The sequence below is a fragment of the Narcine bancroftii genome, chromosome 1 (assembly GCF_036971445.1).
Source record: "Narcine bancroftii isolate sNarBan1 chromosome 1, sNarBan1.hap1, whole genome shotgun sequence".
Lineage (NCBI taxonomy): Eukaryota > Metazoa > Chordata > Chondrichthyes > Torpediniformes > Narcinidae > Narcine > Narcine bancroftii.
In genome coordinates this window covers 22,983,498-22,996,788 of record NC_091469.1, presented here as the reverse complement: position 1 = coordinate 22,996,788, position 13,291 = coordinate 22,983,498, and the positions used below count along the sequence as shown (strand labels likewise).

General features: G+C 38.3%; 1 protein-coding gene across 2 annotated transcripts in view; it reads right to left on the bottom strand.

The window, feature by feature from the left end:
• Positions 1–10,283: 10,283 nt before the first annotated feature.
• Positions 10,284–13,291, bottom strand: part of pgm5 (phosphoglucomutase 5) — a 173,523-nt gene continuing 170,515 nt past the window's right edge. Inside the window, exons 11-12 of one of the 2 annotated variants that reach the window (XM_069922042.1) lie at positions 11,309–11,361; positions 10,284–10,600 (exon numbers count right to left, since the gene is read on the bottom strand). In XM_069922042.1, coding sequence (XP_069778143.1) covers positions 10,567–10,600; positions 11,309–11,361 — 87 coding nt within the window. In that variant the 3' untranslated portion in view covers positions 10,284–10,566. The remainder of the gene's footprint in view (positions 10,601–11,308; positions 11,362–13,291) is intronic. The other variant, XM_069922041.1, reaches the window with a different exon arrangement.

Genomic DNA, 13,291 nt, shown 5'->3' with positions numbered 1-13,291 from the left:
TGTGATGGAGAGGGTATTTGAACATCTCAAAGAGGTGCTGGTTGATAAATTAATTGGCCACTGTAAAGCGCCTCTTGGGTGGTTGAATCTGGGCAGATGGGGGTTTGGTTGATGAGAATGTGGGGAGAACAAAAGGTGTGATTAGTGTAAATGCGTAGGTGACAGTCAGCATGGACTGGATGGGCCGAAGGTTCTGTTTTTGTACTGTACCTCCCAATGACTCCAACTAGAAAATCTTGACATGGGTCCACCTTTGAGTTAGCTTCCCTCAGCCCTGATGGTAACATTATAAAAATGTCTTTCAGATATACTAGACAGCTTGTTTAGCATTCAAAATGTAAGTGGGGGTGGGAGTGAGTTTGGGCAGCAGCCTTGATCTGCAATAATATGGCCCAACAAGTTTGGAAAATTAGACAAGTTTCTTCAATATTACAATCTCAATACTATACATCTTCCATGTGAGTTATTTACCAAACTTCATCAATAGGTTTGCAATTCATCCTGTGTGGTTATATATAAAGATGCAGATATGGACAGTTGGATTCCAAAGCAAAATACTGCAGATGCTTCCAACATAAAATTAGAATAACTAAAACTAGATGCAATCGGTGGTTGAGGAAAGAACCAAAATTTTTGTGATTCAGATAACTGGCATTATGAATGCATAGCATTAAAGGTTACGGCTAAGGCTAAAATTGTGTGACCATAGTCTCACTTTGTGTGCACATTTTGAGTAACAGATGCTGCAATATTTGCTCATTAGGACAATCATTTGTTTGTAAATAAAAACTGCTAAAAGAAATACGAATTAAAATCAGAAAATGTTGAAAACTCTCAGCACGCAAGGCAGCACCTACGGAAAGAGAATCAGCTAACATTTCATGCCTGGAACCCTTCACCGAGTATTTATTATTCTTCCTGCAGCATTTCTTGGAATAGATGTCAGCAGACCAATCAATAGCAGGGTACCAAGCAAGCAACCTGTCAATAATATCTTTTAGCTTAGGAATCTATTCTATAACAAATGCACCGAGTGTTGTGTTTGACAGAATGCTGCACAGAATATTGGGATCGTGTTGGAATATTATTGCATTGGTTGTTAAAGTGAGGCAGAAAAACATGATATTTGCATTTGTCTTGAAGGAGCTAATGTATAGATCAATCGAAGGTATTCCTTTCCCAAATTTTTGATTAAAAAACAGCGCAGTGCCGTTAAAGTGAACCCAGGTAGAACAAAATAATATCCAACTCTTAATGTCCTGATATGGCTTTTGTTGAAGCTAGAATTTTTTTCCACCATATAACTCCCCCCAAATTATACCACCAATAGTACAATGCCCCAAATTCAAATTTAATGATTTTTTTTCGATCCCTCTCATCTTTCAAACAGCACTCATTATTTATTCACAGAACAATTCAGCGTTCAGTTTCAGTCACCGTGCTACAGGGAAGATGGAGGGTGTGCAGAGATTTATGAGGATGTTGTCAGGAGTCGGAGGCCTGAGATATTAAGAGAGGTTAAGCAGGGCTAGGGCTTTATTTCTTAGAGCGCAGGAGGATGAGGGGTGATCTTATAGAGATACATAAAATCATGAAAGGAATAGATTGGGCAAATGAACCAAGTCTATTGCCAGAGTAGGGGAATTGGTAACAGAGGACACAGGTTTAAAGTGAGGGGGGAGAGAGATTTATCAGAAACCTGAGGGGTAACATTTTTACAGAGGGGGTGAGTGTACGGAATGGGCTGCCAGAGGAGGTGGTTAAGGCAGGTACTATGAGAATATTATAAATTTGGAAAGATGCATGGATAGGATAGCTTTAGAGGTATGTGGGCCAAACACAGTGGAACTTGTATTGGTGAGACATTTTGGTGGGCGTAGACCAGTGGTTCCCAACCTTTTACTTTCTACTCGCATGCCACTTTAAGTATTTCCTATGCCATAAGTGTTCTGTGGTTAATAAGGGATTGCTTAAGGTGGTATGTGGGTGGAAAGAAAAAGTTTGAAAACCACTGTTTTAATTATTCCAAATTGATTTGTTATGTGCACAGTTTCATAACTCCAAGGGAAATGGGCCAATGACAATTTTTCTCAAGCGAAATATTTCAGTAACAATTGGGTCCAGACCAGTGATTCTCAACCTTCCCTTCCTACTCACATACTACCTTAAGCAATCACTTACTAATCACAGAACACTTATGGCATAGGGAATACTTAAAGTGGTATGTGAATGGAAAGTAAAAGGTTGGGAACTACTGGCGTAGACGGTTGGTCCAAAGGTCCTGTTTCCACGCTGCATTAATCTATGACTAATTAGTTTTTACTAACCTTGTTTGCTCTAAAACCATACCCAACACTCAAACTCCATTCATTGCCCCTATTGAGATGTGTAGCCACACAAACTCTCACAGATTGCCTGGACTGCTTTCCCCTTGAGGTGAGCTTTGCAGCTGTGATGCCCTTTATACTTCCAATGATCTCTCATTGTGAGATCCATGAAAACCCTGAAGTGTCTGTTTATAGAGTTTTCTTGGGATGCTTCCATTGACATTGCCAACATTTTTCTCACTGAGTTTGTGAAGTCTTGATCAACATCCTTGCAGTGTTATGACAATGGAGGGAGTGAACTGTTAATTTGCAGGATTGGGTGCCCTGGCAGCATTCTGAAAATACCTCTTCCACAGGACTTAGTTATAAACTATTCCTTTACCCAATTTTGTTGAGCATAAAGCAGACATATGATAAAGGTGTACTTCAGTGGTTTTCAAACTATTTCTTTCCACTCGCATACCACCTTAAGTAATCCCTATGCCATAGGTGCTCTGTGATTAGTAAAGGATTACTTAAAGTGGTATGTGAGTGGGGAAAAAAGGTTGAGAACCACTGCTCTAGACCCAACTGTTCCTGAAATATTTTGCTTGAGAAAAATTATCATTGGCCCATTTCCTTTGAAGTTATGAAACCGTGCACATAAAGAGTCAATTAAAACAGTGGTTTTCAAACTTATTCTTTTCGCTCACATACCACCTTAAGCAATCCCTTACTAATCACAGAGCACCTATGGCATAGGGAATACTTAAAGTGGAATGTGAGTGGAAAGAAAAAATCCACTGGTGTACACCAGTGATGGTGTTAAGAATGGGAGTTCTCTCTTCCAAAACTGAATATTCTGGTTTTTTTTCAGGTTGTTTTCTCATTAGAGGTATTTACTTTTGATCTTCTGCTAAACTACCATGCTGTTTATGTCCAATGGGAATTGAGTCTGTTGGTTGCCAATTAGCATTGGGAGGACACATATATCGAGCAAATTTCACTGTAATAATGCACACATTAAAAATGGAATACATTAAAACATTTTGAGAGATATTAACGTCAAAGGTTGAAAATTGCTGTATGGCCTGCTGAGTTCCTCTGGCAATTCTTTGCTTAAGGTTCCAGAATCTACTGCTTTTGTGTTTCTTTATAGAATGTCAGGCTAGGGTGAGAATTAGGAAAAATATAATTGTAATTGTTGTAAGAAGACAACATACCTTTCATGATCTAAGAATGATCTATAAATGTCCTAGATGCAAAAAAATGTAGGCATTGTGGAAATTTAGCCATCAGCTTGCAAATAGCAAACCCCCATGGGATGTTCCTTTGTGATGTTGGGTGAGGGATGTGTATAGACAAGGGCACCCAAAGAAATAATTTGTCATAGTTACAGAACAAAGTGCTTTTTTTCTTTAAATTTGTTAGGATTGATCCTATTTTGACACCTTTAATATTTCATTGAAAATAAAGTGCAGATGCAAGAAATCTGAAATAAAAACAGATGTTAGGAATACTCAATAGGTCAAGTAGCATCTGTGGAAAGACAACAGTCTTGGTAAAAGACCTTCCACTGGAAAGGTTTGCCAAATGTTTCCAGTGTTTTCTATTTATATTTAACATATTCCTTACCAGTACTCACTACATGTGGAAATTTGAAATGATGCTTTTTTTCACATATTATCCTTTAGGTTTCATTATTCAGTTTAAGAAATTCAGCATGGTAACAGTCCATACAGTCCAAGAACACCACATGACTAATCAACCTACTAACCCTGCACCTATTTAGAACAAGAGAAGAAACCAGAGGAAACCCATATGGACACGAAGAGAATGTATAAACTCCTTACAGACAGCTATGCTAACCATGCCGCTTTTCTCCACCCGATTTTTAAATGTTCAGTTTGAGAACATTTTATCTGCTATCAGTGAGGGCCTGATTCCTTGAGTCAGATTGTTATCAAGCTTAGTTTAACTGCTGGCAGTGAACTCGTGGAGGAGTTTAGTAGTTGCACACAAAACAAAAGATGACCTTCCACCGCCCAAAATCAGAAGAAATAAAACCGCAGTTAATCAGTAATATTTCCACTTCACAATCAGGTCCAAGAATCAATGAAGCAGAAAGTTTAAACCTCAAAGGTATCAGAGCTTCCTGAAAGACATTATGTTCAGACTCCCTCTTCGATGTAAACACTGAGTTGTAGGTAGTCATCCATTGCTTTGTAGCCATGCTTGACTTCTTTCTCTTCTGATGGTCTCCTTCCTAATGTCAACCAGCAATGAAAAATATTTTGGAGGACATTTGACTTTTACCTTTGGCTCAGCAATGACATATTTTGTAATGATGTTGCTGAGAATTCACTGCAACATATTGTTCCACAGATAAATTTGAGTCCATGCTGACCATCAAATGCCCAGCACTAATCCCATTTCATTTGGCCTACCTTCTCATCAATCCCTTGCCTAAATTCTACTGCTCACCTGCACATGAAGGGCAATCTAAAGTGCACAATTAACCTCCCCATTTGCACACGTGAATGCAAACACTGCAAAACTGAATCTAAACAGAGAATGCTGGAAATGCTCTGCAGGTCAGCCAATATCTGTGAAATGAGAAGCAGGGTTATTATTTCAGGTTGATGACCTTTCATCAAAATTCAGCAATTTAACACACTTATCTTCTGTGAACTCTCTCCACTGTTTCCACACATTTTTGTAACTCAGATGACTAAGATGAGGAATGGACTAGATTTGGACTTATTTTTTAGTCATTTGGCAGCCCTATATTCCACTCCTTTCATAATATTGCAAGAGAATTTTTTTCTGAGAGATGTAAAATGTCTATCAACTTGTTTTACAACAACCAAAATGACCACCAATGAATGACTTTAGCAAGACTTACTGGACTGATTATGACCTTCTTTGACTTAAATGCATGGGACCTGAAAATATAATCAAACATTTTATTTGCATTAAGAATTATTATCATATAATGTGCTTACATTCGTTTTTTTGCTGAACATGTTATCAAGCTCCGTAGTTTCAACAATGATTGACATTACCTTATATTATTCCCCAACAAATGGTATGCATTTGGTCGATTGCTATCTGATCCAATGTGAGAACTATATTTCACAGTCTTCAATGTGCTTGATAACATTGAGCCTTGTGTGCCAGATTAAATTTTAGTTTGCATTGAGTCTTTGTCATAAACCACCAAGAGCAGAAGTTCACTCACAGTCACGTGATAATTGCATAAAATGGACATGGCTCTACTCTATTTCACAAGTCTGACTTGACTGAAGTTAAAGGAACTGACCTTATGAATAAAAGTACATCACAAAGTTGTTTCTGTTCACTTAGCACAAGCAATTGAAACTATTTCTATCCTTTCAAAACAGGAGTGCTAACTTCATGTTGGCTCTGTCAATGAACATTTTATTCCCCCTGAGATTGACTGCTCAATTATCTCCTGGCCTCCTATAAATTTCCCTATATATAAAACTCTGACATTCTCAATCAGTCAATCATGTCTTCAGTACTGACATTGAGTACTGGTCAGGCAACATTTTGTGGAATTCTCCTCCTTGCATTCAAATGATGGATGCCTTCAGGATCCTCAAGCCTCACCCAACGCAGCACGAGAAACTCTCCAAATGCTTTTCTCCTGGATCAATGCATTTGGGCCGGATGTTTCATAGCAATGACAAACAGCAAGTCTTGTGAATCCCTGAGCCTTACTGATGCCTGAACTATTCATGTCCCATTTGGAGGCCACAGCAAAAAAGAGGTGGGAAAAGAGAGAATGCAAAATAGCCCTGTTGATGCGCATCGAAAAAAACCAAAGACTTGTTGATCCAAACCAAGGCAGGAATGCCTCGACATCGACCCACAGTTAGCTACAGCCTTGGTTTGGATCAACAAGTCTTTGGTTCTTTCAACGCGCATCACAATTTTATTAACTAAAAGACTGGAGCATATCACAAATAGGTCGACCAGTCCAGACTGACCTGGTCTGGATAGGAGCAATCCTTTAAGACCTGCCAGTAGGTGTGGCTACGCTCTCAGCCAATCATAGTCATCCTACACTACCATCTGTACATATGTACATATACACATTGATGATAGAATCTGTACTATCACAAGCCCCGAGGACACTAGACCTTCTTCCACACCTCATGTACTGTACCTATTATTCTTGGATATGTGGAACAGGTGAGATGAAGAGAGGTCCAACATGGGTGAGTGAAGAGAATGAGTATCTTCAATGTCCTAGGAGTCCACGTATTACAGGACCTTCCTTGGATCCAGCACATTGAGGCATCTGTCAAGAAGAAACAACACCTCCACTTTCTAAGAAGACTTGGCATGTCATTGAATACTCTAACAAATGTCTGCAGGTGTACTGTGAAAAGTATTCTGACTGGTTGTGTTATATTCTGATTTGAGAGCTCAAGACCTCAGGAATGCAAAGGACTACAGAATGTGACAAATCTAGCCATGTTCATCACACCGACATCAACCTCTCTTGTCTATTGATAATATCTGTATGAGACTGCTTCAAGAGGGCCATGAACGGGGGCGTGGCAAGATGGCGTAGGGAACAGACGTGCCTTCCAGATCTCTCCTGACTCTGATTTATTGTTTTGTCTTTAAGTGCCCGTTAAAGTTCTTTTAAAAGTTTATAAATAATAAGAGGTGTTGGATTAGTGCCTAATGGTTTATATGCAAAAAAAGAGGTAAAAGAAAACATCAACAGACTGTTAAAAAACTACATTTTCCGAAATTGTCTGAGCCTACTTGTTTACAAGAAGCCAGGACTCAGCGTAGAATGGATCCAGAGGAGGACGTGCAGAGTTTGGCATTGAAGCTCTGTTTTAAGCCGGTGAGGCTCTTTGAAGGTCGCATTCAACAGCTTTCGGACCAAGGAGCTGGACGGGTGCCAGTATTTCACACAACGGCCACTGTGAGTGCTGTTACTCAGTCTTTGACAGTTGAATCAGCTGGGGCGCCACCAGCTGGAGAGTTAAAGAGCTGCCATTCGACTGCTACAGTGGTGGCGCTGCAAAATGCATCTTCAATTACAACGGTTTTTCCAGACATCGATTCAGTGAAGATGATTAAAGAGATTTGGCTTAAAGATAACTCTGATCTTCAGTCTCCTGGCATTGCTGGGGGGACTTTGAGAGGGATTTTTATACGAAGTCAAACTGCTAGAAAAGATACTAAATTAAGGGAAGGGACAGAAGATCCCATGGTCTCTAAGGAACAGCAAGACCCCATTATGCCTGAATCTACTTCTGTTGAAATGTCTGTTAAGGATCTTGAAGATAAGATATATTCTGTATCGAGTCACTTAGCTAATTTTGTGAACCTGTTTATTTCCAAGATTAATGCGATGGCGGAAGTCATTAATGGAGCTTTTAAGCTTGAAACCATTGAAAGATTTGAAATGTGTGATCAAGGTTTAGTCGATGCACAGGATCAACTGCAAGGTGAAAATAAAATAACTGAAATATTGCAGATCCAAAATAAAAATTTAGCAAAAAAGGTTGATTATTTGGAGAATCAATCTAGACGGAACAACGTGAAAATTGTTGGTTTGCCAGAAGGCATTGAAGGACCAGATCCAAGAAAATTTTTTACTGAATGGATTCCACGAGTGTTAGGACAGGATAAATTCCCTGAAGGTTTAATACTGGAACGTGCTTATAGAGTTTTAAGAAGAAAATCTTTTTCAGGACAGAATCCAAGATCTGTTTTGATCCGTTGTTTAAACTATTGTGACAGAGAGACAATTTTACAGACGGTTACTAGAAATGTCCAGCAAAATAGATCTCCTTTGATGGCTCAGAATAATCCTGTTTTCTTCTATCAAGATTTGAGTCAAGAAATTATGTTTCAATGATGCAAATTTAATTCTGTGAAAGAACGGTTGTGAAAAAAAAGACATAAGGCAACATTCAGGTATTCTGCGGTACTGAAGATTTTTTAGGATGGAAATTAGCCAAAGTTCTTTGACTTGATTGGTCTCTACCAATCATGCAGTTTCAGGAACGATGTAGTCCTTCAAGGTCTCCAAAGAGAGTAGAGATGTAAGGTGGGATCCAGATTTTTAAAAGAAATGGAAGCAATGGTGACCGAAGTGGTAACGTTGATTTGAGAAGAGTTTAAATAGTTTAAATAATGATGATAGTTTAATGAAATAGGAGTTGGGAGAGGGAACTGGGTGGGCACTAGTTTCCAGAAGTCATCAGCTACCTGTGAGTTATCTCACACCCAATATTTTGAGGGAGTTACCGCTTTGGGCGGTTTAAACAGGAGGAGGTAGTTGTGACCTCCAACCTGTTTTTTTTTCTTTTTAATTTTTGGGTTAAGGAGTGAAGGTTTTTTTTAATTATTTTTTTAAAATAAATAATTTTTTTTTTAACTCTTTTTGTTTTCTGATTGTAATTGAGAGGGAATTAGGAGGTTTTTTTTCTCTCCTTTTTTTTCTCTTTTTTTGGGGGGGGTTTCTCTTTTTTCTTTCTTTTTTAAGAGGATGATGCCACAGAAGATAATAAGTCAAAAATTGAGGATGTTGAATTAGATGAAGAGGAAGATGAGGGGAAAGGTGATAAGAAGAAGAAGAAGAAAATTAAGTACAAATACATTGAGAGAGAAGAGTTTAATAAAATTAAATTAATTTCGATAGAGAATTTTGAAGATGTTATAAATGAAGAATATGGAGAATTTTATAAGAGTTTGAACTTTTTTTTCTTTTTTTTTCTTTTTTTTCTATAAGGGTAGGGGAAGGGAATAAAAAGTTTATCTGATTGTTTTTCTAAGGGATGTTTTTGTTCTCTCGATGAATTATAAAGGAAACTTGGTATTAATGGAAATTCTGTATTTATGTATTATTAATTATGATTTTTTTGTATAACAGATATGTGGTTGATATATGATTTTAATATTTGAATTTAGTTTTAAAGTGGATTTCATTTGTTAAATACATGAATTATGTTTGATTTAAATATATGTTTAAGGGTATTATTTTAGTATTGATATTTTTTTTGTTGTTAGTAATTTTTTTTGTTGTTAAGTTTTATCCTTTTTTTCGTAAGTGGGGTTTTTTCTATTTTATTTACAACATTGTTAATTAATTCTTCACTCTTTATTTTGGGGGAGGGTTGGATTAATTTTAAATTAGATGATTAATGTTGTGTTATAATTATTGGGGGGGGGGTTAATTTGTGTAGTTTAATGATGTAGTATTCTAATTTTTATTATCTTATTTTTTATTATTTCTTTAAATGTAATTTTTATTTTATTCATGTCATAAAATTTTAAATAAAGTTTAAAAAAAAAAGAGGGCCATGAACATCATAAAGGATCCCAATCACTCTGGTCCCAATCTCCTCTCACTGCTACCTATGGGCAGAAGATACAGGATCCTCAAGTCCAGCAACTCTAGATTCAAGAACAGCTTCCCCCCCCCCACCCCCCTACACCTAGCAAGCTTCCCAGACAACTCCAATCCTAATCCTAACCACAAACTACTCCAGTGTCACCAAAAGACCTGCATGCCCTACTGAAACATCACTTTTTTATTGCATTAACTTCAGCTGTGAATATTTATCTATCTTTTCACATTTATTATCTTTTTTCTGCCTTGTCTTATTGTGATAAAATTTTATACATTTGTATCTGGTATACCTTACATGCCGATTTGGCTGATTCAAGTGAGAACTTTGGTGCATCAGTACATTATATCTACAGTATGCGTATGACAATAAACTCTCATCACCCTTGTGTTAGCAAGATAGTTTAATATTTGTTTAAATTGGGAAGGGGAAGAAATTTGATCATTTCAATTTTAAAAGATGGTTTACAATATTATAACTGCACAAAGCTACCATGTTTTTTTTTACAGTGAACCTACAAAATATGAATAAGAGAGCTCTCCTATTTGTTAACCTAAACAACACATCATGCAAGAATAACACAGTGTTTCTTTATAAAACACAACAATTTTGTTAACACAGGCAGATAAAGGTAAGAAAGGACCTCATCTTTTTGCAAAACTTTGCTTTTCTCTTCCCCTTGCTTTGAGTAATTTTTTGCCAGCATGTAGGTAAGAAGGTGTAAGGGGAGAGCAGCTGATACAAACAGCAACAAACAGAATCTCTCCTGGCCCCTCGGAAAGTGTCAGCGGGCTGTGCTCAGGTGATGACAGTGGGTCCTCTCCGCCCTGTCCGCTCGTGGACGTGTGACAGCTTCAACGCAATGGTAATGAGTGGTCCCAGCACAACCTGCAGATGTTAGACAGAAGACACATGAATGCTGACCCCCCCTTTCCTCCCTCTTCTTTCACCTCCACCCTCCAGAAATACAGGAGGCCAACCTTTCACTGTGGCCACAACCTCTCCTTGTCCTGGGAACATTTGCTTACAGCACAGGTACAGACCCTTCACCCATCACAGGCATGCTGACCATGCTACCCATCTACACTCATCTCATTTGCCTGCATTGTGCCCATATCCCTCTATAACTTTCCTGATCTAAGTACCTGTCCAAATGCCTGGACTTGGTTCTCCCACCCCCACAGACAACTCATTCCAGATAACCGCCAACTTGTGAAAAACATACCTCTCAGATCCCCTTTCACTTTCTTCCCTCACACCTTAAACCTGAGCCCTCTCGTTCTAGACTTCCCTACACTTGGGGAAAAAAAGACTCCGACTACTTCTCCTATCTATGTTCCTCATAATTTTATAAATCTCTATAAGGTCACTCCTTAGCCTCCTACATTCCAGTGAGAATAAATGCATCTTATCCACTCTCTCTTTATATTCACATCTCTCCATCCAGGAATAGTGAATCTCTTCTGCACTCTCACTATTGCCACCACGTTTCTGTGACATGACAATCACAATTGTACACAATACTTCAAGTATAATTTGGAGGGAAAATGTACATAATACTCCCTAAACCTTTCCATCTATTACCTTTGGACCTACCATTTCACTCTATCTTGATATGAAGTACTGTCTTCTAAGATTGCAAGATGATTCTATAAATAGTCAAGAGTAATCAATTATATTTAGCTGTAATAGTAAAAGAAAGAAATTCTGCCAATCATCTCTGGTCAACAATCATTCTTTTTGAATTGACAGGATTTTCACATTAATCACACATAGGACAGCTCAATTCCTGTGGAACATCACACTGTTATGAGGAGCATCTGCTATTGGTGTTTTCAAAATACCATTACCTTTGAAACAAAACCATTTAAAGCCTTCAACCTAATGCCATGAACATTATTTTTTTTCTAATTTTAGGTCACCCCCACCTTAATCTGGTTCCTCTATCTTCATCCCTTCTTTACCTGAACCCATTCTTACGTTTCTCTCTGACCCCTCCTCCCAGTAGTCTCTCCCTCTCCCAGCTTCCATATAAAGCCAATCATCTGTGTAAGACCTTGTTTAAAAAAGGTAATAGGGAGAATCCTTGGTATTATAGACTAGTAAGTATTGTATCAGTGGAGTGCAAGCTATTGGAGAGGATTCTTAAGGACAGGTTTATGAGCGCTTGGAGAATAACAGTCTTCTCAGGTATAGTCAGCAAGGCTTTATGGAGGGAAGATCATGCCTCATGAGCATAATTGAGTTTTTTGAGGCAGTTACAAAAGAAGTTGAAAAAGGTAGGAAGGTGGTTGTGGTGCATATGGATTTTAGTAAAACATTTGACAAGGGCCTCCATGAGAGACATATTCAAAAAGTCATGAGGCATGGGATTCATGGAACATTGGCTGAGTGGATTCAGAATTGGCTTGTTCGTAGAAAGCAGAGAGTAGTAGTGACGGAAAATATTCTGCCTGGAGTACAATGATGAGTGGAGTCCTGCGTGGATCTGTTCTGGACCCCTGCTCTTTGTGATTTTTATCAATGACCTAGATCAGTGGTTTTCAACCTTTTTCTTTCCACTCACAAACCACTTTAATTGATCCCTATGCCATCAGTTTTCTGTGATTAGTAAGGGATTACTTGTGGTATGTGAGTGGGAAGGGATGGTTGAGAATCACTGGTCTGGACCCAATTGTTACTGAAATATTTTGCTTGAGAAAAATTGTGATTTGCCCATTTCCTTTGGAGTTATGAAACCATGCACATAATGAGTCAATTAGGTACGATTAAAACAATGGTTTTCAACCTTTTTCTTTTCACCTACATACCACCTTAAGCAATCCCTTACTAATCACAGAGCACCAATGGCATAGGGATTACTTAAAGTGGTATGTAAGTGGAAAGAAAAAGGTTGAGGACCACTGACCTAGATGAAAAAAGTGGAAGGATGGGTTAGTAAGTTTGTGGATGATATAAAGGATGGAGCAGTTGTGGATAGTGCTGAGGGTTGTTGGAGGTTAAAAAAGGTTATAGACCAAATGTGGTGTTGGGCGGAGAAGTAGCAGATAGAGCTCAATCCAAATAAATGTGAGGTGATGCCTTTCAGAAGGTCAAACCTGAAGGCTGAGTACAGGGTTAATGATTGGATGCATAACAGGGTGGAAAAACAGAGGGACCTTGAGGTCCAAATCCATTCATCTCTCGCCAAGTTGATAGGATAGTTAAGAAGACCTTTGGGATGCTGGATTTCATAAATTGGGGAATTGAGTTCAAGAGTTGAGAGGTCATGTTGAAACTCTACAATCTCTGGTGAAATCACATTTGGAATATTGTGTTCATTTCTAGTCATCTCATTATAGAAAGGATGTGGAAGCGATGGAGAGGGTGCAAAGAAGATTTACCAGGATGTTGCCTGGATTGGAAAATAAATCTTATGAGTTCTGATGAGCAAGGCTAAAGCTTTTCTCTCTGGAGAGAAAGGATGAGAGTTGACTTAATAGAGATCTATAAGATTCTGAGAGGCATTCATAGGGTAGCCAACCGGCACCTTTTCCCCAGGGCAGGAAATGCAAACACCAGAGGACATCTCTACAAAGT